The sequence below is a fragment of the Rhineura floridana genome, chromosome 1 (genome assembly GCF_030035675.1).
Source record: "Rhineura floridana isolate rRhiFlo1 chromosome 1, rRhiFlo1.hap2, whole genome shotgun sequence".
In the NCBI taxonomy this organism is placed as follows: domain Eukaryota; kingdom Metazoa; phylum Chordata; class Lepidosauria; order Squamata; family Rhineuridae; genus Rhineura; species Rhineura floridana.
Window position 1 is genome coordinate 102307549 of NC_084480.1, and position 25922 is coordinate 102333470.

General features: G+C 42.6%; 1 protein-coding gene across 8 annotated transcripts; it reads right to left on the minus strand.

The window, feature by feature from the left end:
• On the minus strand, positions 1-25788 carry GCNT1 (glucosaminyl (N-acetyl) transferase 1). 8 transcript variants are annotated; one of them, XM_061627691.1, is made up of 5 exons: positions 25514-25788; positions 24673-24881; positions 16228-16328; positions 3562-3655; positions 1-2348 (listed from the first exon to the last, which is right to left on the minus strand). In XM_061627691.1, the coding sequence occupies exon 5, from the start codon at positions 2272-2274 to the stop codon at positions 967-969; it is 1308 nt and encodes a 435-aa protein (XP_061483675.1). In that variant the 5' UTR covers positions 2275-2348; positions 3562-3655; positions 16228-16328; positions 24673-24881; positions 25514-25788; the 3' UTR covers positions 1-966. The 8 variants fall into 8 exon arrangements, with proteins under 8 accessions (XP_061483675.1, XP_061483665.1, XP_061483656.1 ...); XM_061627681.1 differs by lacking the exon at positions 3562-3655 and adding an exon at positions 4303-4603; XM_061627672.1 differs by lacking the exon at positions 3562-3655 and adding an exon at positions 14381-14502.
• Positions 25789-25922: the final 134 nt, after the last annotated feature.

Sequence of the window (25922 nt, forward strand, 5' to 3'; positions counted from 1 at the left end):
CTCATTGAAACAACAGGAAATAGGTTTATAATTTTGAATGTTCCATTCAGCATTTCACACTCATGCAATTGAAGGGAATTGTTTAATTTACATGTTAAGGTGTTCAGAAAGTCTAGTAATATTAAGTTGGAATCTCACTTGTAGGAAATATTCTGAAAATATATCAACCAACATACAAAAGCTGTTGTATACAATAAACTGCTTGGACTAACAGAATGAGGCACATTAATATTTCCCTGAGAATATTTTAAGGGTCAGGCTTCTCCTGCATCAACTTTGAACAGTTACAAAATATAATTAAGAAAACAGCCTACTCCTAAAATTTATGCTTAAAAATAAAACTGTGTGGTTTCTTTGAAATACAAAGCTGTGAATATTGTTGGTGCAGTTTTAAAAACTTCAGGGATTTTCAGCAAAAGCGGGAATTATTTGGCTATGGAGACAGCTACGCAAAACATACATTTGGAATCTCTGCAAAAGTTGTGGCTTTGGCATATTCCAAATTCCCTTTTCATCTGCTGGTAAACTCCTGCTAGACATCCCTTGATATCCAGTCCTATGATGATTGCTCGGTCCTGGCTCTTCCTTCCTCCCATTTTGTCTTTGCAGCCACATCACACAAGGATCAAAATTATTTAGATCTCTAATAGGGTTCCAAAAAGGCAACGGAAGTTCAACTCTTAACAGCTTAACTCTTCTGAAGTGTTAACTTTGAAAACCTGAGGTCTTTGTTTCCAATAACTATACCCAACATTGTGCTGCTATCTGTTACAACAGAATGCATGTGATGGGAATCGTTTGGAAACAGCAGAAAGCCAAGAGAAAGCATGCAGAACAAATGATCAGCTAGTAACCATCCTACAAAAAAAAACAGCAAGGGTAAAAAAGAAAGGTGCATCACATACTTAATATCTTATATTGCTGATATCAGAGGGAGAGGGTTTGCACTATGCAGGCCGCTGCATTTTAGTGTCTGTCCTGATACAGAGCTTTGTCTCTTAAATACTCTTCCAAGCACTGAACTGCAAAAGGGTCAATGTCAGTGTCAAACTTATTGGCAAAGAAGTGGTGTTTTCGTAGCATCCAGTTCAAGTCTCCCACTCCAAAGACACATACAGATCGGATGTGAACTCCATTACAAGGTGGATATGGAGCACCCTGGGACACATCCCCCTCAAAGTAATGCCACTTAACAAACCTGGCAAGAGCATTCATGTCAGAGACGTCATATTTGTCACTGGCAGAGACTGCACCAGGGACTTCTGGAATTCGCTGAATAGAAGCCCACAAGTATTCATCAGGGCTGTAAGTGTCTTTGGCCCATTCTACAAAGGTAAGGATTTTGCTGTTCTCCAGGACATATTCAACAAATCTCCTGCTGACGACGAAGTAGGCACTGCCAGAGAAAATGGGGGTATTGAGAGGTGGATGTTGTTTATCTATTCCCATGTTCTTTACTTTGCCATCGACAACTTCATGATGCTTCCTCCATCGGATCTCCTTGTTTGAAGGCATTTTCTCTGTTTCCAAACTATTTTCACCCTTGAGCGCTTTTAGCTTCTCTATTATTTCTTGGTTAGTCTTGATTGGAAAATCCATACCACAAAGATTGATCAAGTACTTCCAGCTTGTACTCCTCCTGTAGAGATCCTTCATGCAGTTGAGGTCTGCTTGCACTCTGCTCCATGAAGCATATACTACACTCTCCAACTGGCTGGCAATGAAGACGTTGTCAAAACATGAAGCAATCCCCTTCACTGCAGCCAAGAAAGACTCTGGGGACTTCTTATCAACATGTATGCAGTAATAGTTCTGAGGCGCATAAATGGATCTCAAAAGTCTATCAAGCATATTAATTTTGTGGTAAACCACTATTGAATATGCAATAGGAAATTCAGCTTCTTCTTTGCTAAGAGGCTCCATAATATACTTTCGCCTCTTAATAAAAGAGGTGCAATCTGTTGTCATGTTCATGTAATCATTTGCAGTTAGTTTTGGACTCTTTTTAAAGGAAACAGTTAAGAGCTCCAACTTCACTTTCTGAATTTCCTCCAGATCTCCCTGCAATATCTTGGAGCAGTTGACATTATTCAGGTATTCACCAGTCAGCTCCAGATGCCTGTGATGTGAGTAGGTTGTCTTCTGATGAATTTTGATCAAGGACAAGGTGCCCACTGTAAAAATCAATACCAGGAGAAGCTTGAAGCGTAGAATATGACAGTGACAAAATTTCCTTCTCAGCATTTCAAAGAGTGTTTGGAACCTTCCATGCATCTAAGAAACTTTCTTCGTATACATGATCAAGTTCCAGCTTCAGTCTTCTGTCTGCATTTCTCTGAAGTAGGTTCCTAAAAGCAATAGTGAAAGTACACATAAATTCTGGGGGAAAAGCAACCGCATTTTTTAAATCTGTATCTTTCCACACATGTGGAACCTTAAATGGGGGATGTTTAATCATCAGTAGTTCAGCGGTATCAACTGTACACACATTTTGCTGGGATCTCTCAGGAACATTTTTTAACTTATAGGAGTCATCCATTTGTAGGAACAATTTAACATACAAACAAGTAGTTCAAGGTGGCAAGCTATATCAACTCTTATGTTTTTACAGCCCCGAAATCATCACCATGTTATTTATAAGTAGTTAACATTACAAAAGCTTGCACAACATTTAGGGCTCTGACTGCAGCCTTACAATCTAAAACTGAGAGGAGGAGAGAGAAAGAAAGAGATGCTAGTAAAAAGAGGAAATGGGTTTAATAAGCTCACTTGGTGACCTTGGGCCAGTCACTGCCTCTCAGCCTCAGAGGAAGGCAATGATAAACCACCTCTGAATACCGCTGATCATGAAAACCCTATTTGTAGAGTCGCCATAAGTTGGAATCAACTTGAAGGCAGTCCATTTCATTTCAAGGCCATTTCCCATAAACCACGCCCACCTGTCAATTAGCTGGGGTCACTCATGATTCAGCTGATAGGTGGCAGGGCAGGGTTCATGTCTGCCTTGGCTACATGAGCAGGCACTTGCAGCCAATACAGGATTTAGCCGCCCTACTTGTCAGCTGATAAGCAGGAAATCCTGCTTAGGAGTTTAAAGAAGCCATGCAGGTGGCTTGCAAAGCACTTTGGAAGCCACTTTGTGCAGCTCCTTTAATCGTCTGAAATCAGAGATTTGAGGATGCACATGGGGAGGGAGAAGCAGTCTCCAGTAAATGTAAGCTACCTCTCCCTCCTTGAGCAAGGTGCAAAGCTGCTTCCAAAGGACTTTCAAACAGCCCAGCACTGTGCTTTAAAGATCCAACAACTGGAGCTTCAAAGCACAGTATAACCTGATGTCACTATGATATCAGGTGAATGACAGGTGGGTGGCCTCACTGCACCTGTCAAGTCTGGCTTGCCAAGGAGTGGGGAGATAATGATCTGCCCTACTGGCCAGAAAAGAATCCCCACCCGATTTAATATTCTGCTTTTCTTTCAAGCTGCTCAAGGTAGTGTACATGGTTTGTATATGCAGCAAGACAAACTAGGCCAATAGGTAATGAACGACCCAAGGTCACTTACAGAGTTTTATGCTTGAGGAAGGATTTGAGCCTGGGTCCTCCTGGTCCTCGGAGGAAACTCTAACCATTATACTAACTCTGAACCAGAAGTTAGCCTGGGAATTAAAGACGGTAGAAAAGAGAAGATTTAAGAAGCTGTTTAAATAAAACCAACAAGGAAGCAAAACCAATATCAAGAGAAACAGACTTCGAACCACAGATGCTGCAAAAGCAAATGGATGAAGATGAGAAAGAGGAAAATGTTTGACTGGAAATTTAAAATGCACCATATGTAGTGAATGAGTAGTGGAGATATGAGAGCCAGTGTGGTGTAGTGGTTAAGGTGATGGACTATGATTGGGGAGACCAGGGTTCGAATTCCCACATAGCCATGAAGCTCACTGGGTGACCTTGGGCCAGTCAGTCACTGGCTCTCAGCCTCATGAAAACCCTATTCATAGTGTTGCCATAAGTCGGAGTCGACTTGAAGGCAGTACATTTACATTTTAGTGGAGATAGGCGGGAGGATAGAAAAGAGAAATCAGTGAAGGTGTAAAATTATAAAGTGCCTTGCAACCCAATCCTATGCATATTTTCTCAGAATTCCTATTGAGTTCAATGGATTTACTCTCTAGTAAGCATAAATAGGATTGCAACCTTAGACATAAAGTAGTAGCAGTCATATGTTCTGGACAGAAGCAGTGCAAGGAACCCAATGAAGAGAAGCCAACAATGAATTGCTTAGCTGGTGTGGTTTTCCTACCTTGCCTTTGTTATGTTTCTTTTCATGTCCAGCTGCAACAGCTGCTGTAGCTAAAAACTGGTAAGCTACAGGCTCACATGTTAGATTTATCAAGCAAATAGATAGCTCCCATGAATAAAAGTAGAAGCTCAATTATGGATGTGAGCTGGCACAGAAGAGCAAGTCCTTTTCTATAATTAAATGGAAAGCACTCGTTGCCTAAGAGTTTTCAGGGAAATGAAATACTAGGATCTTTAAACATAGTCAGACCAAAGTTTTCCAGTTTTCAAGACAGTAAGCAGCTGCCATGCATTTCTTCAGCCTGTAATTTAAAAAATGTATCAGCATGGTGCTTGGCATTTGATACATCAGAATTAGATTTCAAAACTTAAAGTCTACAAAGAAAGAAATATAATTAATGTTTCCTGAAAGCCTTTAGCCGGGCACCCATCTTTTAAGCTAAGTATTACTATTACATCTAATTATATTCTTATTGAATCAAACAGTGTGATAAAAAATATCACTTCTCAACAAGCTCCCACAGATAGCAGGTTACAGCAAATATCAGCACAAAGCAGTGAGAGATTATTCATTTTACGATCAACTCATTTAAAAAGGTAAAGGTGTCCCCGCAATTGTAGTGCGAGTCGTTTCCGACTCTTAGGGTGACGTCTTGTGACGTTTACTAGGCAAACAGTATGTATGGGGTGGGATTGCCAGTTCCTTCCCCAGCCTTTCTTTACCCCCCAGCATATGCCGGGTACTCATTTGACCGACCACGGATGGATGGAAGGCTAAGTGCACCTCGAGCCCTTTTACCGGAGATTCAACTTCCTCCTTCCATTGGAATTGAACTCCGGCCGTGAGCAGAGCTTTGGCTGCGTTACCACTGCTTACCACTCTGCGCCATGGAGGGTCTTCCATCAACTCATTAATCTATGGTAAAATATACCATCAACATTTAGGACCAGAAGGTCTGAAGGTAGCCCATGAAGTCCCATCTCTGAAGCTAAGCAGGTGTGACCAGTATCCAAGTGAAAGAACTCAACAGAAGCTGCTCTGAGATAGAAAGGCAATATACAGCTGTCAGAGTTGGGAAATTTAGGGTTAACTTACAGAAAATGCCTAAAATGTTTTAAGTATGACCTTCTGTTCCACCCCAATGCTCCTTCCTGCCATCCTTCCTCTTCCTTCCTTCCTGACTAGGCAATCAGGGTTAACCTTTGTTTTGCCCCTGCCAATATTCTGATTAGGCCACTGTGTCAATTTCACAGGCAGAGACCTATAAATGCTTAACCAAGGCCTGTTAAGGGTCTTGGCAGGAGTTAACTCCATGAAGTCCACATTGTTCATCAATCTGCTGGATGGGGGGGGGGAAGACATTGCAGATAGCAGACTCAGCTGTTGCTACAGCACATACGAGAAGCTACCTGCTTATATTATTTGGGAAATTCAGAACAAACTTTTCTTGTTTATTTAAACTGACTGCACTACCACATTCTGCATATTTTGTTAATATATCAAAGTGTATGATCAAAGTATAGCTGGTGTGGTTTGAACCAAGGGGATTTTGAATAACCTGTAGTATCCCATCTCACTTCCTTGCCTTGGGTCTATTGTAGTTAGGGTTGCCAGGTTCAGGGCCTGAGACTGATCCTGTATCTTTAGGAAAAGAGAAAGTCAGCCAAGTGCAGGTGTTCTTGCAACACTGTAATGGGAAAAACCACAAGGTGGAATTCTCCCTTTCCCCTGCACAACTTTTAGAGATACAGAAGACCTCTTGGAGGCCGGGCCTGAATTTTGCTTTGTAACAGAGCACCAAAAACCAGAATATATTAGTCTTAATGTTGATGGTTCAGAGTTTGTATCAGAATTTAGTAAATACAGAGAAGAAAAGAAGATTAGAATATTCTTGGCGCACAAAAAGGGGAAGGGCAGCACTTTCCAGTGAATTCATATATTTGCATAGTCATTAACCACTCCTTTAAAGAATATTTTATTCAACCAGTTTTCAGTATATAATTGATATTTGAGAAAAATATATTCAATTCCTTTGAAGTCTTTGCCCTCTAAAACATTTTTATTGTGACATTAACCTTGTAAGACTCTTACTGCCTAATAATCTTTACATTATTATTGTTGCCTCACTCAGACCAGAACGTTAAACAAAGTATGAAAATATGGAATCAGTCTTATGGTTTTTAACCCTGCCTTTCTCACTTTGATTTTAGCTAAATAATCCTTCTGCTAAGTCAGTGTCAGAATTTTTTGTAATTCCTGCAGCACAGATCTGTAGTACATTCCTAAACTCAGGGGAAAACAATTGACTTAGGTAAAGAATTCAAAGGAAGCTTTACTGATTAGATAAGAAAGATAGTATTTCCTGTATTTGACATAAATTGGTGAAGATATAATATTTTGGAAGTGAATATAATTTGAAACAGTTCAAAGTTGGGCTAGCTCAAATACAATGGTGGGTTTCAAAGAAAGGGAGCTCAACCATCACCTAAAAATAAAATATCTTGTTCCATAGTCTATTGTTTGGAAGATGCAGATGTGTCAAAGTGTTCACGACCTTCATAAAGAAATGCAGGAATCCCAGCTACATTTTCTCCTAGTAAATTATGGCTATCTACAGTCTACATCCTATGAGGGCTTGATGTAAAATCCTTCTGGTCAAGTGCCTGATCAATTTTCTCTCCTTCCGTACTTCTGTCTATCAAACTCATCCTCATGTGCTCCCAGCTCTGGCTAGGTAACTATGAACTTTATTCCAGAATAGTAAGTATGCTATAAAATGTAGAAACCAGGATATGCTACGGAACTTAACAATTCTGTTTGAGAACTAGATGGGGCACAAGAAGTTAGAAAGAAACCAGGACTTCAGTTAGATTATAATAATTGCATTGACAAAGCAATCAAAGTACTGTACTGCTACCTTCCAGTGTTTTATATTGCAATGTTTTGATTGAAAGTTTAGAATATCATTATGAAGACAATAATATGCTTTGAATGAAGAACTGTACAACAATGAACTGCCTAATTTGTTTCAGTTACAGTCTGCACTCTGTGGCTTCATCATTGGTTATTCTTTACTTCCTGAATGACTAGGTCAGATGACCAAGCAAATTTATTTCTTACCTTCTTTTGCATTGTTTCCCTGTGTGGGATTCACACTCCAGAAAGTTAGCAAAGGGCATCACAGGGAAGAGGCGGCTGAGGAATTTATGTTAAAACTGAAGTAGCACTGACTGGGGTTTTGGTGAAAAAAAATCATGGATGGATCCTCTAGATTTGGGGGGATTTAACCCACCAATGTATTAGGGTTTCATCACCTTGAAGGAGGGGGATAACATCCTCACAAGAGGATAATGGCTACTCCTTCACTGTGGGACAATCCTTTTTTCTCCTCATTTTTTTATAGGGGCACAGCTAGGGGGTGCCAAAGAAAGAAGGTTGTTGTAAACAAAAAACATACTTCTAACATTATTCCCTCCCTGCATGTAAGCCATACTTCAGGGATGTTGGCTAGTTTAAACTGGAATCAGAAGGAAACCTTTCGTCATTAATTCACCTGCAGCCAGCATGGCCAATGGTCAGGGATAATGGGAGTTGTAGTCCAGCAACATCTGGAGGGCCACACATTTTCCATCCCTGAAGTATAGGAATCACCTTCTGTTACTTACATTGATCATTCTTTTTCCTCTACTAATTTGCAAGGTTTAAAAAAAAGGAACACACTGTAGTTACACAGAAAAGGGATTTGTCTTATACTCTTGTATAATAGGATAAATTAACCAAATTAAAGATGGGTTACTTAACCCATTTTAATGTTCTTATTACAGATCAGAATGCTCTTTTCAGGTTAGCAACTATAGGCAACTGTTAAACCTTAAACTCAGAAAAGTCATTACTTTAATAGTGTCTTTTAGATTTTATTTATTTATTTATTTAATTTATTAGTCGCCCATCTGGCTGGTTGTCCAGCCACTCTGGGCGATGTACAAGATAAAAAACAATACATTAAAATGTTAAAATTTAAAACCATAACAGTAAAAACCTAACCCACCCCAAAAGCCTGCCTGAAGAGCCAGGTCTTCAAGGCCCGGCGGAAGCTCATCATAGAAGGGGCATGGCGGAGGTCATTTGGGAGAGAGTTCCACAGGGTGGGGGCCACTATTGAAAAAGCCCTCTCTCTAGTCCTCACCAGTCTAGCTGTTTTAACCGGTGGGATCAAGAGAAGGTCTTCTGAGGTTGATCTTGTTGAGCGGCATCCCTGACGATGCTGGAGGCGCTCCTTCAGATAGACTGGGCTAAAACCGTGTAGGGTTTTAAAGGTCAAAACCAACACCTTGAATTGGGCCCGGTAAACAACCGGTAGCCAGTGCAACTCCTTCAGCACTGGAGTGATGTGATCTTGCCAGAGGCTGCCTTTAATCAGACGAGCCGCCACATTCTGTACCAGTTGCAGCTTCCGGACTGTTTTCAAGGGTAACCCCACGTAGAGCGCATTACAGTAGTCTAGGCGAGAGGTGACCAGGGCATGTACCACCGGCGGGAGCAGATGGTTGGGAAGGTAGGGGCACAGCCTCCGTATCAGATGGAGTTGATACAGCGCCGCCCGGCTCACAGCTGAGACTTGAGCCTCCATGGACAGCTGGGAGTCAAGAATGACCCCCAGGCTGCGGACCTGGTCTTTCAGGGGCAATCGTACCCCATTGAGCACCAGGTCCACATCCCCCAGCCTTCCCTTGTCTCCCACAAACAGTACCTCGGTTTTGTCAGGGTTCAGCTTCAGCTTATTCCTTCCCATCCAGCCACTCACCGACTCCAGGCACTTGGACAGGGTTTCTACAGCCAACCTCGGTGAAGATTTAAATGAGAGATAGAGCTGCGTGTCATCCGCATACTGACGACATTGCAGCCCAAATCTCCTGATTAAATTGACATGTGGTTTGACCCCCAAAAGTTATTTTCTCCAAGCAGAGGGCTCAATATAACTGCACTATAGGTAATTTTCTTTGCCTATCCAGCAGGTGTTCACTTTTGAACAGATGGTATCCACTCTGTATATTTCTTGTCAACCTCCAGGATAGTCAAGCTCCTGTCAAAGTTTGCCACCACACACAGTTGCCATTTGCTGTCCCTTGCTAAAGGGGCGCTGGTGAAGTTTGGCCTGAAATATTGCAGGCAGTTCTAACAGTTACACCTGTGCAAAATCCATCAGAAAACATGATTTGTAGAAAGCAAGAAATGAGGGGTGGGATAGGATAACAAATCCCTCTTCCCTGGGAACTCTAGGAATTGCAGATCTGTGAGGGGAATAGGGGCCTTCCAACAACTATCAGCATCCTTAAATTAGTTCCCAGGATTCTTTGGGGAAAGCCATGACTGTTAAAGTGGTGTAATACTGATTTAAATGTTGGTGCAGAGGTGGCCAAAGTTCACTGGGTGACCATGAGTCAGTCAGGCTATCTACCTCATCTTAACTATCTCAGAGTTGTGAGGATAACGGAGGGGAGAGCAGAAGCATGTATGCAACCTTTAGCTTGAGAGGGGGGAAATAAAAATGCAATAATTTTTTAGGAAGTGACATAGTTCGGAGAAACTGACAATTGCACCAAAGGAGGAAAGGAAGATACTAAAAAGCTGAGAACAGTTGCTGTAGGCAAGGATGAGTACATCAACACAGAGTTTCAAACAGGTCTCTTTAAATTATTCAGAAGACAGATTAGACAAATTTAAAATGCACAGAAGAAAGCAGCAGTGCACATTCCGAAGTAGGAAGTGTGAAGTGGAAGGACACTTTGAACAAGCTGAAAAAGGAGCAAACAGGTCAAGACTCGAAGAAAACAGAATCAAGAGTAGCTCCAAAAAAAGATAGTGATGACAGAAGCACAAAGGAAGAACAGGGAATTGCATCAAGAGCCTGGAAGTTCCTAAAATGCCACCCTGGGCTCCTACTGGGAGGAAGGGCGGGATATAAATCTATTCAATAAATAAATAAAATAAATTATTCCTTTGTGTTTGGAATAAGAAGAAGAGGAAACACCAGTAAATGTTGACCAGAAAGTGGACAGTACATGAGGCTGGGATAATAATGCTAAGTATGGGAGCTTCAAACGACTCCAAAGAATGTGCACGCAGGATCTTGGAGCTGTGGGTGTTTCAGAGCCAAACACCCCAAGCCATCAGCAGGCAAGAAGGAAATCTGTACATGGATGACAGATCCACTAGGTGGGGGAAGGGGAGATCCTGGACCACTCAGCATCCTCATGTGTAGGATCTGTGTGCATACATTGATGTATACATAGAATCCCTTCTCAGGCACCCCAAAACATGCAAACTAGATGTGGGGATAGCTGCCAAGCACAGGACTAGTCTGCATGGCCACACAATCCACCTCATACTTTATTTATTTATTATTTGATTTATATTTTGCCCTTCCTCCCAGCAAGAGCCCAGGGGGGCAAACAGAAACTCTAAAAAAACTTTAAAACATCATAACAGCAGACTTTAAAATATATTAAAACAAAACATCTTTAAAACCATCTTTTAAAAACAGGTTTAAAACCAGCTTTAAAAAAAAAAGTGTAAAAACGCATTAAAAAGCAATTCTAAAACAGAAACAGACTGGGATAAGGTCTCAACTTAAAAGGCTTGTTGAAAGAGGAAGGCCTTCAGTAGGGACCAAAAAGGCAACTGAGATGGTGCCTATATAACATTTAAGGGAAGGGAATTCCAAAGGATAGGTGCCACTACACTAATGGTCCGTTTGCTATGTTGTGCAGAACAGGCCTCCTAAAAAGATGGTATCCACAGGAGGCCCTCACCTGCAGAGCGCAGTGATCGACTGGGTATTTATTTATATATTTATTTATTACGTTTATACCCCGCCTTTCTTTTCATGAAACCCAAGGTGGCTTACATATGGTTTCCAGGCCATCTCCCATCCAGGCACTGACCAGACATGACCCTGCTTAGCTTCAGCAGGGAGCTGGCCCTATGTGGCTTCAGACCATAGCCTGGGATAAGACGATGCTTCAGGTATCCTGGTTCCAAGCCGTATAGGCCTTTGTACACCAAAACTAGAACCTTGAACTTAGCCCGGTAGCTAACAGGTAGCCAGTGCAATTCTTTCAGCAGCGGGGTGACATGTTGGTGATAACCTGCCCCAGTGAGCATTCTTGCCGCCGCATTTTGCACCAGCTGCAGCTTCCGGACCAACCTCAAGGGTAGCCCAGCATACATTGCATTACAGTAATCCAGCCTGGAGATTACCAGTGCATGGACAACAGTGATCAGGCTATCCCAGTCCAGAAATGTCGGCAGCTGTTTTACCAGCTGAAGTGGGTAAAAGGCACTCCTAGCCACTGAGGTCACCTGGGCCTCTAGCGACAAAGATGAATCGAGGAGCACCCCAGACTACGGACCAGCTCTCTCAGAGGGAGTACAACTCCATCCAAAGCAGGCAACTGACCCATTATCCAAACTCGGGAACCACCAACCCACAGCATCTCCATCTTGCTAGGATTCAGACTCAGTTTACTGGCTCTCATCCAGCCCACCACCAAGTCCAGGCACAGATCCAGGGCTTGCATAGCTTCTCCCGATTCAGATGTTACAGAGAAATAGAGCTGGGTGTCTGACACCTCACCCCAAATCTCCTGATGACCGCTGCCAAGGGCTTCATATAGATGTTAAACAGCATGGGGGACAAGATGGTACCCTGCGGCACCCCACAGCACAACTGCCAGGGGGACAAAAGACAATCACCCAATGCTAATCTCTGAAAATGACCCTGGAGATAGGATTGGAATCACTGTAAAACAATGCCTCCAATACCCATCTCACCAAGTCGGCCCAGAAGGATACCATGGTCAATGGTATCAAAAGCCGCCAAGATATCAAGTAAGAACAGGGTTGCATCAGGGCGACCAAGGCCAATTCAGTCTCATAGCCAGGCCTGAACCCAGATTGGAATGGGTCATGATAATCTGTTTCATCCAACACTACCTGCAGTTGCTGCACCACAACCCTCTCAATCACCTTCCCTAAGAAGGGGGTATTTACAACCAGTCGGTAGTTGTCACAAACCAATGGGTCCCGGGTGGCCTCTTTCAAGGTTGCTGGAACCACTCCCTCCCACAATGATGCATTGACCACAACCTGGATCCACTTGGTCAAACACCCTCGGCAAGCTTTAATAAGCCAAGAAGGGCAAGGGTCAAGAGGACATCATTGCAAGCACCTCATCTACGTCATCAGGCTGCATCAACTGAAACCGTTCCCAGGAAGTTGCAGAAGATGTTGCACTGGACACCTCACTGGGGACCACAGTAGATGTGGATGGGGCATCAAGATTGCTAAGGAGGTGAGCAACTTTACCCTCAAAGTGCCTTGCAAACAATTCCCAGTGGACCTCCAACAGGTCTACAACTCCTTTTCCTGGAGTTGATGTGTCACCACTGCACAGTAGGCACTGTTATGATGTTCTGCTCATGCCTGAACAGCCTCACAGCATGTCTTTCACCACTTGCACTCTAGTTGGCATGCAGCCTGTTTCATTGCCCTTAATTCATTGGTGTATCAAGGTGCAAACAGGCTCCACAATGCAGGAGAGGGTGCACCTCGCTGTTCCACAGCATGACAAGGGCTTCAACAGGGTCACCTGCTATATCTACTGGGAACTCCCCCAGGGCATTCAGGAATCCTGTGGATTCCATTAGTCTCCGGGGGGCAACCATCTTAATCTATCCACCACCCCTGCAGGGGAGGATCAGATCCATAAGTCTAAACTTTACCAGGAAGTGGTCTGACCATAACAATGGGGTGACATCCACCGCCCCATCTCCAGACCACCCCTTTCTCCATCTGGAGCAAAAACCAAGTCGAGGGTGTGCCCTGCCCTATGCGTCAGGCCAGGTGATAACTTGAGACAGCTCCATGGTCGTCACAGAGGCCATGAAGTCCTGAGTTGGAACACTAGAGGCAGCCTCAGCATGGACACTGAAATCACCCAGGGCTATTGTTCCGGGCTCCTCCAATACCACAGCTGAGATGGCCTCCACCAGCTCAGTCAGAGAAGCTGCTGGGCAGCAGGGTGGACAGTACACCATCAGCAACCCTAGTTTACTGTCTCCTTGGCCTGACACCAGGTGCAGGCCCTCACAGCCAGCTCCAAGACAGAGTGGTGACAGAGATGGAAATCAGTAGACCACAGCAACCCCTTTTCCTGTCCCTGCAGCCAGTGCTGGTGTTGCACCGACTATCCAGATGGGCAAAGCTAGATCAGATTAACTCCTCCCAGCTCACCCACCCAGGTCTCGGTAATACACAGCAAATCGGCACCTTCATCCATGATCAAATAATTGATGTGTGGTCTTATTGTGTACTGATCTGGCGTTAAACAACAGCACACACAGGTCACTGGGCACAGCAGATGAGCAACGAGGAACCCATCCGTGAGAGGTGTGGGAGCAAGGAACAAGATGTAGATAGCCTGGCCTTCATCTTTTATGGTACTTCACCACCTCCCCATGCCTCTACCTCCCTCTGCCCATTACCACTGAAACTGGGGTGGCATCATCCATGTTCTTCCTTACTAAGACTCCTCCTAAACACCTGATATGGACCCAACAAAAGCCCAACAACTAAACCTACTTGAACCAGGTATCCCAGTAGGCCTCAGAGAATTGGGAACAGTCAGACCCACTCAATATCTTTCAAACAGGGTACATCTACTCCTCTCATCTCACACCCAGGGAGGGCTAGCCTTGTGCCAGTTACAGACTCTCACTCTGAAGGCATCTGGTGACTTTCTCCTATTGTTCAGTTCACTGCACAGGCTCTCACCCTGCACAGGAACTACACATGTGCCATGCACCCTCCCCACTACCAATCTTCTCTGGATTGGTTAAAAAAAAATGCAAGGGGTAGCACCCATGCCCTCTGGACTCCCTAAGGGGCTTCCCAAGGGCAGCCGGGCTTTTATGTCCCGTGACCCAGCCAGGAGCTGATGCAAGAGGCTGCAAGATTAACGGCATCCTCTCCCTGGAGTCAGGGTAAGGCAGAAGGTCCCAGTCCTTGCAGCACTTACCAGGGACTTCAGCTGTCTCAAGAAACAGCAACCCAGAGGAGCCAGCAAGCAAGCATCCAGATGCTCAGGTACTCATTCCCAGGGCAGGTCTTCTCCAGTCCCCCAGTGCTGCAGCTGTTCCCCTATGTGTTATATGGATACATCGATATGTTACCTGTACACTCCCTATTGTGATCAGCAAATTTTTAATTACTTATTTAAAATAAGCTGTCTACATAATATTAATTATTTTATCACTGCCACATGAGCCCTGGGAGTATTCAGGTTGAAGGGCACAGTACAAATTCAACAAATAATTAATTCAATACACATCAAAAAGTGGATATAAAACTTAGCTCTTGGTCAGGGGTTGCAATCGCAACACCTGTGGGTACCAGTGTGCCTGCCAGTACCTTATACAGTACCCATGAATATTCTCAGTAAATATCCCCTCAAAAATCCACAATGAATGGGACACTGTTTCCCTGCTCAGTTCCTGTTTGTGCAGACTCTCCTACATTCAAAACACTCTCTTAAACATGCCCACATTTTACTGGATGCCAGAACTGGACACTACCCTCCCTTTTGTTCTGAAAAGAGCTTCTCTCTGTGAGTGAGCATGGTGGGTGCCTTTTATCATTGCAGGGGGTAGGGATTATAGGGAGCATGTCTGCACCCATCTCTTTTTCTGCTCTTTTGGATGTGGCAGCCATTTTTGTTATACCACTCCCATGGCAACCATTTTGTGACTGCCACTGACAGCACTTTCTCAAAAAATTCCAAATGCACCCACTGTCCCAAAACGTTTGGTGGGCCCTGCTCTAGATTGAACAATATTCAATACACTTCTCAAAATAGCCCAAAGCTGACGGTACTAGTGCCTAGTAACTTCTCCAATATACCTAGACTCAAGGGGCTAGAAAGCCCCCACACAGCTATTGTTCTTCTGGAAGCAATTATCTTATGAAGGCACCTAGGGCCAGAGGAAGGGGCAAGGCAGGAGGAAGCAGCTATCCACTGATGGCAAATGCAGGATCTCCTGCTCCTCAGATAAGTAGAAGAAACAAGTCAAAAGAACTCAGCAAGGGACAGAAAATATATCCCAAGACCAGAAATCTTGTGCGTATATGTATGTGGGCGCTTGTGTGGGTGTATTACAATCTCCCCCCAAAAAATACTGGCTAGAAAGTATTTAGATATAATGGAAACAGACAGAAATAATAAAACCTACACCATTGTCCTGAGTTTTGGGATTACTTCTTCTCCAGCCTGGAGCTGGGCAGGTATGTTTCTCATCAAATAATTGTGTTGGGTCCTCTGCACATGCAAGGTACCACCACTGCAGATTTCCACCAATTCCCCCTCCTACTGCAGCCCCCCATGCTTCATACCATGTCATTCTGGAGGAATCCCCAACCCTTGGGAAAAATCCTGAGGAGCACAGAGGCTCTAGTAGAAGAAAGAGGCAGGAAAGTTTCCTTGCATGAGCATTGTTGCACTTCTCTCGATCCAAGCCACTGTATATAGTACCAACACCGGTCCAAATCCATATTCACAGCATCTGCTGCAATGTGTATTAAATAATTGATTTTGTACTCCAGTTTCCCCTCCAAAACAAAGCCAAAAGCAACTAACATTTTACTTAAGTGTTTGTCCATAAATAAGAGAAGGAAAAGTACATGAATTGAAGTACTCCCTTACTATTAGTAGTACAAGGGGGTACATAAATTATTGCTGAATCCAAGAAGAAAAGACCAAGGGTGGAATGAAATGCTAAAGACACACAGTCTGCTTCACTTTTATGAAAAAGGTGCAAAATGATGCTGATACACCCCCCCCCAAAGTACAGTATGTGTAAAGATACTTACACATTCCAATGCCATTCATGCACAGACCTTGGAAGAGAAAGCTGAGTAGGTCGTAAGATTGCTTGTTATCATATTTGAGAACTTGGTGTGAGCCCAGAAGCCTATTAAAAAAGCAAACAGAGTGCCTGTCTTTAAAATAGGGAGGGAGATGAAGAGTAATTCAATTTTATGCCTGGTAGCGTTGAAAAAAGCAAGTTTGGGAGTACATCTTGTGTAAGATATAATAAATCACCAGCAATCAACATGGTCTAACAAATTATCACTGCAGACAGAGACATTTTCTTTGGTGTGGAATTGGTTTTAACTGAATAAGCAATTAATGTTGTTGGACTGTTAAGGAAGACCAAAGACAACTTCTCAAGTTGTTTTTGTTTTTCAACGTGAAATGTGAACAAGACAAAGCTACTTTAAAATTTATAAGCAGCTGGCCAAAAGACTGCAAGCAAAGGGTATTAGTAATGGAAAGATAGACAGGAAAGATAACATCAGCATCCCACAGATGTGAATGCTGGTCAGCATTTTCATTAATTACTTGGATAGTGCTGCCCATAATACACTAATGGTATGAAACAGAAGAATGAACTCTTTAAAAGATATACCATGAATTCTCAAACCAAAATGCTAGCAGTGACTGAAATTCAGCAAAAGGAATTGAAGAGTGTTAGCAAAGGGAAGCCTATTTATTTTATATCCCACCCTTCCTCTCAGAAGGACCCCAGGATAGCAAACAAAAACATTGAAAGCACTTTAAAACGTCTTCAAAACAAAGCAATTTAAAACAAAACATCTTTAAAAACATATTAAAACGAAACACCTCAAAAATAACTTTAAAAAATCTTAAAAAGCAATTCCAGCTCAGACGCAGACTGGGATAAGGGCTCTACTTAAAGGTTTTGTTGAAACATTTGTTGAAACCTTGTTCAATAGGTGCTAAAAACATAACAGAAATTGCACCTGTCTAATATTTAAGGGGAGGGAATTCCAAAGTGTTGGGGCAACACTAAAGGTCCACTTCCTATTTTGTGCAGAATGGATCTCCTGATACGATGGCATCTGCAAGAGGCCGTCACCTGCAGAGCACAGCGATCCACTGGGAATATAAGGAGTAAGATGATCTTTCAGGTATTCTGGTTCCAAGCTGCATAGGGCTTTGTACACCAAAACTAGAACCTTGAAATTGAAGGGAGAGTGACAATGAACCTTGAAGGAGAGTGGTAATACCTGGGATGCAATCCTAACCTTACCTACCTGGGAGGAAGCCTCTTTGAATTAAATAAGACTTACTTCTGAGTAGACATGGTTGGGGTTGCTCAAAACATTTTGTTGCTGCTGTTATATGCCTTCAAGTTGATTTCAACTTATGGCAACCCTATGAATCAGTGACCTCCAAAGAGCATCTGTTAAAACCACCCTGTTCAGATCTTGTAAGTTCAGGGCTGTGGGTTCCTTTATGGAATCAACCCATCTCTTTTTCTACCCCCTTCTGTTTTCCCCAGCATTATTGTCTTTTCTAGTGAATCATGTCTTCTCATTATGTGTCCAAAGTATGATAACCTCAGTTTCATCATTTTAGCTTCTAGTGATGGTTCTGGTTTAATTTGTTCTAACACACAATTATTGGTCTTTTTCACAGTCCATGGTATGCACAAAGCTCTCCTCCAGCACCACATTTCAAATGAGTTGATTTTTCTCTTATCCGCTTTCTTCACCGTCCAACTTTCACATCCATACAGAGATTGGAAATACCATGGTCTGAATGATCCTGACTTTAGTGTTCAGTGATATCTTTGCATTTGAGGACCTTTTCTAGTTCTCCCATAGCTGCCCTCCCCAGTCCTAGCCTTCTGCTGATTTCTTTACTATTGTCTCCATTTTGGTTAAGGACTGTGCCAAGGTATTGATAATCCTTAACTAGTTCAATGTCCTCATTGTCAACTTTAAAGTTAGATAAATCTTCTGTTGTCATTACTTTAGTCATCTTGACGTTCAGCTGTAGTCCTGCTTACATGCTTTCTGTGGTGTGGGGAACGTTAGGCCCTCTAGATGTTGCTGAACTACAAATCCCATCAGCCTCCAACAAGCATGGCCAATGGCCTGGGATGGTGGGAGTTGCAGTTCAGCAACATAAGGAGGGTTGATTCCCCTCTATAGTGACAGCAGCTCTCCAGGGTTTCAGACAGGTTCTCTCCCAGCGCTGCCTGAGGAATGAACCTGGAACCTTCTGCATGAAAAGTGTGTGCTCTATTACTGAGTTGGCTCCTCTTGGAATATTGGAGTTACAGTGGAAAACTGTATTTACATGGTACAAAAAGGGAAATGTAAATGTAGATTGTACTAACAGATCACTTCAAAGACAATAATATTGTTAGACTGCAATGATTAAGACCTTACATGGTATAGTGTGCATGGGATCCACTTTCCTGTGGCTCCTTCCCATACAGTTCTTGGCTATGTACTGGCCATAAATTTAAGGCACATTGCTTTCCCCAGAGAATCCTGGGAATGGAAGTTTACCCCTAACAGAGCTACAATTCCCAGTACCCTTAACAAACTACAGTCCCCAAGATTCCCTGGTGGAAGTCATATGCTGTAAATGTATGGGGTGTGTGCAGTCCTTGTAACATTTGTATCTGAAACAATATGGGTGAAGGCAATGATAGGGATTCTCCTCAGCTGGGAGGAGGGACACCAGTAGGTTGAAGATGAAGACATCATTGACCACATCTAAACACAGCCAGGTCAAGGTCATGATGGGCCCTGGGCATGAGGCCATAATGGGTTCCCAACTCTGAACTCACACACGACATCTGTATGCACACAGAAGAATATGTTGTTATTACTTACACTATGACAGAGAGATCTGTAGGAAAAATTTCCCCCCGTGAATTCCAACATGAATTCAGAAGGGAAGATTATTAAAACTTCCTTCAATCTGGTGACCACTTGCTCACAATCTTTCTACAACTAATACTCGGCATAGAAATATATCATGGTCATTATTAATATTCCTTCTTCTGCTTGAGTCAGAGTCTGGGGAAAATGTCCAAAGAATGAGGGCTACCAATTGCTCATTCAGATTTGACTGGGGTCAGTCAGGATCAAGTAAAGAAAGGCAACTTCTGCAAGATACCACACCATTGTTCTAAAGAATGCGACAGGAAGTATCACACAAAGGTCTTACAAAGGAGGAAAGCTCTAGGGAACTCTTGCAAACATTGCTCTTATAAGACTGTGAAGATTTCAGGTTTATGAATGCAGAAAAATCCATGGTAAGACCTCTCTGGAGAACAGTCATCTCATAAAAAGGCAATGCAATATAACCTTCTTTAAAAGGTTGTATTTCAAAAAGATACTTTTTCATTGTGAAAGACTGGGTGGGTCCCGAAAGTAGTCACAAATTATGTAGCACTGTTACTGATCAGCCTTTGAGATTTTCCACAGTATTTGTTTTCAAAGAACTCTTCCCTTTGGGAGAGATCCGTAAGTGCTATTGCTGTCCAGTCACTATTCTCGCCTGTCCTGTCGGCTTGTTTGACACCCTTGCATAAGCTCCACTGAAACAGATGCACAGCCAGAATGAGATGACAATCAAAGCTTCCACTGACGCCACCTTATTAAAGTTCCTGAAATGAAACCTAAGCTTACCTTGACCATCTTGCAATGGCAGGATAATTACTTCTTACAAATTAAAAAGGAAGAGAAGAGAACAAGAGAATTTCAGCAGAAAGGACAAACCAGCCAAGAGCTACCAAAAACAGAAAAGGCCTTTGTGCCTCTGTACAATAGCCTCTATTGTTCTTGGCAAACTTGAAATCTGTTACCTCTAGACTTATTTAGAAGACCTGTTTGGAACAGCACAGATTCCAAATGGGCCACTCACACCCCTGTTTAAAAGCTGTCAACCCCTCCTCTTCCCATTGAACAGATATCTTTTTCAAAACACCCTAGAAAAAGAGGCATGGGGCCAGATCAATCCCGAAATGTTCGCTCATAACTCCTCATCATGCCTAGGTTCACAGACAGCCATTTCCCATTGCCTAGATACTTGCTGCTCTTGAGCACAAAGTTCATTACAGGAAGTTATTTAAGTTTGGGGTGCGTGGGTAGGATTTCAGTAGCATGGGGTAAGATGGACCCCTCTTGGATGCATACAAGGGTTAAGACAAGGCAACTTATTTTCAGAGTATTTATTGCAATTACAGTCAATATTAAATTGCATAAGCAACGTAACTACCTTTATGCAGAAACAGACCAGCTGTCGGCATTCCCTGTTCCTCTTTGAACTTTCATTCAGCTTGTTCGCAAGGATGCAATGAAGATGGGTATATGGGCATCTGGCCTGCTTTTCTTGAGACGTATGCTCAGCAACTGTTTGATTTGTCCTCTCTGAGGACAGCTTGAGACACCTGTCTCTCCTCTTGTACCTCCCTTCCCTCCAGAATGTTTCATTTGTTTATATCTTTCAGTTATTCTGTGAAAGTTATTTTGTGCGTGTATGGAGGGGGGAGGTAAATCAATAAAACAAAAAGAATTACTTTATGTTACTGAGACACTACAGACAGGCTCTCCCTTTAAAAGCAAAAGGATCCAGCCCTTTGGCAGGCATACCTAGAACACATTGTATAGGATTTACAAATTAGTCAGAGATGCAGGTTTCCTAAGGCATAACCATGTGGTTTGAAATTAGGGGAGAGGTGATGGCAGGACTAACTGCTCACTTAACCAGCATCCTCAGTATATTAAAAGCTGTGTTCTCCATTTACAAAATGGGAGGGGTCCCTTGTAAAATGTTATAAAAACGTATTTTAATTGCACAAAAGGTACAGCATATTTCTAACTAATCTCAAAAGTGTTATCAGCTTTGTTGAGACCTGGAAGTACTAATATGTCCATGATAACAGAATAAACATATATTATTGTTTTTTAAAAATGTTTCAAAGATCTAAGGAATGTTTAGAATCACGAAGAATGCCCCCCGCCCCTCCATAAGCCAATCCGTCATTAAATGTTAACAATACTATTAAGGTTGATTGACTATTGCATTAAAAACAGGATAGAGTGTGGCATTCAGAAAAGCATTTGCAAAGCATTTCAGCTCTAAACGGCTTGGCAATAGGTCATCTGAGGACCCACCTCCCCCCCCCCCATATCCATACATATCCAGTCCTTAAGATTTTCAACAGAGGCCCTTGTTCCAGGTGCTGTGTCTACTGAGGTTAGACAGGTAGCTAACAAAGTAAAGGTCCTCTCAGTGGGGGTAACTTGGTGGTGGAATGCCCCCCTCAGAGAGAAGAGCCCGATGCCTACATTATGTTCTTTTTGATATGTGATTAACACCTTTTTATTCTTCCAAGCCTTTTAATTTCAGTATGTTTTAAGGTGATGGATCAGAGAACAAATTGCTTTCTCTTTACTGCTTCTAGGTTGTTTTTTATATTAATTCTATGCTGGTCCATTTTTATGCTGATTTAATAGTGTTTTATGCTGTTTTTTTAATGATCTTTTATTGAGACTTATTACATGTGTATATTCTATTGATCTTTTTCAAGATTCCCAGGGTGTTTTGGTTGATGGGCAGTCTAGATATGGTACAAATAAATAAATAGCTTTGAAAGCATTTTTGTGGTCACACACATACACTTTTCAAGTTTAACACACAACTTTCCCACAAGGCAGAGAAGTAACCAGTTCTTAGGAATGTATAAAGCAAACTTACCTTAAAGAACAAAGTGGGTTTTTTTAAAACTTGTCTGCAGTTCTGTATTCAGATACCACATACACATCCCACTTTAATCAGGATAGCAGCACTTTCCCATGAATTGATATGTGCAAGATTGCAGCCTGTGTGCAGCCAATTGTCTAATCCACTACTTCAGTACTCTGGAGCAAACAGACAGCAAGACCTATTAGAAGGGCTGTTTCATAGCTGGAGATGCTCCAAGCCTCTCTGTTCAAGAGTGTTGCCTTATAAATCAAACAGAATCATTCAGCAGAGGCTGCTGCAGTTTTGTACAACTCCTCTTGAAACAGATAAATGGAGGGGATTTTTGTTTGTTTGTTTGTTTGTTTAACTAATCCATACTCCCTTGACAAAGGCAATCCAAACTCAAAATGTTTTAGCACCTGCTTGGATGGTTTTGTAACTATACTCAAGCAAGTTAAATTACTTTCCATCATAGTTGTGTTTCAATTCAGTAATCAACACTGTTAAAGGTTGCCAAATCACCAGTTTTAAGGACAAGGGCGTCTTTTATGGCAGGCAGTTGTACCTACCCTTCCATTCTCAGTTTTGGTCTACCAGTTACTAGCTCTACATATTAAGTGGAATTGTTATAAATAATGGGTCAATGTATCCACAGAACCTAATCCTTTTGCTTAGAAGAAAAACCATGACTGTTTGACCAGTGCTGATAACATTGCTATAGTTACAAGATGTATATATAAAAATAGTTACAATATATGCACTGAAGTTACTCCTTTTTTATTTATTCTTGAACACATCAAAGTATATGCCTTGGAAACTTGTTGCATATCTTGCCCTCATCTCCTACTACTTTAACTGAAGTTGTACCCAGGTCTCTCATCTGCCCTATACATTTAAAGTAGTATCATACCACTTTAAACAGTCATGGCTTCCCCAAAGGATACTGGGAATGAATACCTCTGCAATGGGGAAACCACAGTTCCCAGGATTCTTTGGGGAAACTCATGTGCTTTAAATGTGTGTTATGTGCAATTTAAATCTTTAACAATCACTTTCTCTTCCCAGGGAACTCTGTAAATTCTAGCTCTGTGAGGGGAAGAGGGATTTCCTAAGAACTCTCAGCACTCTTAACAAACTACTGTTCCGGGATTCTTTGGGGGAAGCCATGGCTGTTTAAAGTGGTATGATACTGCTTTAAATGTATAGTGCAGACAGGGCTTTAGATAGCCCATATTACCACTTACGCTAAAAACAGCAACAGGGAGTCTTGTGATACTTTTCAAGACCAGCAAAGGTATTACTACTAGTAGTACTGCTACTACTACTACTACTCACTTGGTATCTCACCTGCCCTTCACCACAAGGTCCTGGCGAGGGGACAATAGTTTAAAATACCATCTTAAAATCAATTAAAAACAAATAATGGCATCCACTCCAGGAGACTAAAGGCCACTTCAATGGACACATCAAGTATTATCCTAAGTTAGTGGGTATTAATACACATGGTTATAGGGACACCTTGACACCCAGGAAACACGAGCAGGGATTTGAACTCACAGACTCTGGACTCCCAGCCAGGCTATCCTCCCCACTGTGCTATACCAGCTGTTTCTTGCTTTTATACTACTGTTTTTACCAATTTCATGCTCTACTTTTGTTTTAATGATTTATCATTGTACACCTCTTAGAGATGTTAAGAATATTAAGTGATTTATAAATGCTTTTAAATAAGAACAAACAAGATGGAGGGCTGAACAGCCCCCACCCTAATGCATACTCTACATAGGACACAGAGACCAGTCTCTATGCAAAATAACAAAACAGACCAAAATCTGGAACAAAAATGGAATGATATTTGGAAACTCGTGGGAGAACATGTCAGCCTCCCAGGACACTCTGTTTTAAGAGGCCATTCTTAAAACAACTTCAGAAGGGAGATTCCAGCAGGAAACCACAAAACTGAACTTCTTGATAAGTCGTTTGAGCCGTGGCTTGACTTGAGATAAAAGTTATACCACTACCATATGTTAACTAGCTTACAGTGCCGGATTTAGACTTGGTGAGGCCCTAAGCTATATAAAGCTTGGAGGCCCTTTGTTAAAAAATAACACCAGATATATTCAGTACACATAAAATTTTAAAAGCCCCCCAAAAAATTCCTGAAATTTTTTGAGGCCCCTGCAGATTGTGAGGCCCTAAACTGTAGCTTGTTTAGCTTATGCCTAAATCCAGCACTGCTAGCTTACCAAGGTCAGGGTATCAATACTGCTTTGTGAATAGTCACTGTGTTTATGTTACACACATTTAAACTGTTAACCTTAATTGCCAGCCTGTGTTTTTTGTGTGTGTTGCATTTCCAACAGACCTTTCAATGGGGGAGGCACTAAAACCATGTGCATATATACTTGCCAATTTCAGGTATCGCATGTTATGCATCTAATAAAGTAGCCTCTATTCCACAAAAGCTGATGGCACAGTAAGTCTGCTAGGCTGCGATCATAACTCCACATACCCGAAAGTACACCCCAGTTAATTCAATAGGACAATTCTGAGTAGACATGGTTAGGACTGTGCTGTTAAAATTGACTGTGTTGTTGATGTCCCTCTGAAAAGCACTGTAGCTATAGTTTCTCCCTTTCCAGACTATGGTCTGAACTGAAATTACCAATTCCTTCCTCATCAAGCTCTCTGCTGAGGTTAAGCTAGAAGTTTCTCATATATGAACACAGAGAAAATGCTACCTGATGTTAGCGCAGAAAGCTGCTTTTAGAAACCACAACTTCTCTTTTTCAAAGGAACCACCTGTGCCTTCAGCGTTCCTTTCCCCTGCTGATAATGAATCCAGTTCCAAGATATGTTACCATGCCGCACAGCAACTTCCGTGCACACGATTTGCATCAGGTTCGTTTTTCTTTATGGCAGGAATTCCTTAATGAAAACGCCTTCCTCCCTTCAAACCAAACGACAGAAAGGAAACTTGTTTGGGATACACGCTCTTATCTTTCCACTGAAATCCTGAAAATTTGGAAGGCGCGTTTGGAAATGAACGCCCAAATTTTATATAGATTTTCTTTTTTAAAAAAACTTGATCCATGCCTGTTGCAGCAACTACGGCTCTGCCGCTACACGCACGCATACACACGCGTAAACCTCAGAGTGGAACAAACTAAGTCCACAGTAAGCAGTAAGGTGCAAACGAGGTGAAGGTGAAGGTGCAAACGAGGTGAAGACCCCGCCACCACCATGGATCACAAGCCATTGAAGCCGAAGCTCAGCACAGGCTGGGAACAACCCTAAGCTCCTGCTGGGAGGAAGGGCGGGATTTAAATCAAATAAATAAATAAACAAATAAAATAAAATAAAACCAGTACAATCCTTCGCACGCTTACGTAGAAGCAAATCCCACTTTGGTCAACGGGGCTTACTGGTAAGCATATTGAGGATTGTAACCGAAAGGTGGCGGGGAGGAGGGAAAGGACACAGCAAGTCAGATTCGTTTCCTTTACGTCCAGAGAGTTGGAAAGAAAACACGAACTTCCCCAAGAGGAAAGGGCGAAGAGTGCGGAAAAGAAGGATCCCTACCTAGGTAGTAAGCCAGCCCCGCGCCTGCAGTCTAAGGAAGCGCCGCACCAAGACACCCCCAGCCAAGCTTGCCGCCGATTGAGCAAGGCGGGCGTTGGGCTCTTCGCTTTCTCTCGCCTCGTTTCCCTCCGCCTTGCATTTGGCCTCCGAGGCACCGCCCACACCCAGCGGCTTGCTTTCTCCATCCCTCGGTCAGAAAGCACCTCCCCGCAGAGAAGCCTATAGCTTCCTTTCCCGCTGTGAGTGGAAGGCTGAGATGGGAGGGAAGGCAGGACCCAGTGCTAGAGCTACCTGCCGTCTACGTGGTGGCAGGGCGCTCTTATGCCATCTACGCGCGGATGGGAGTAAGCTCCTTTGAGACCAACTGGACTTCTCCCTACGAGAACCCGAATCAGGCGCTTCGAAAGTA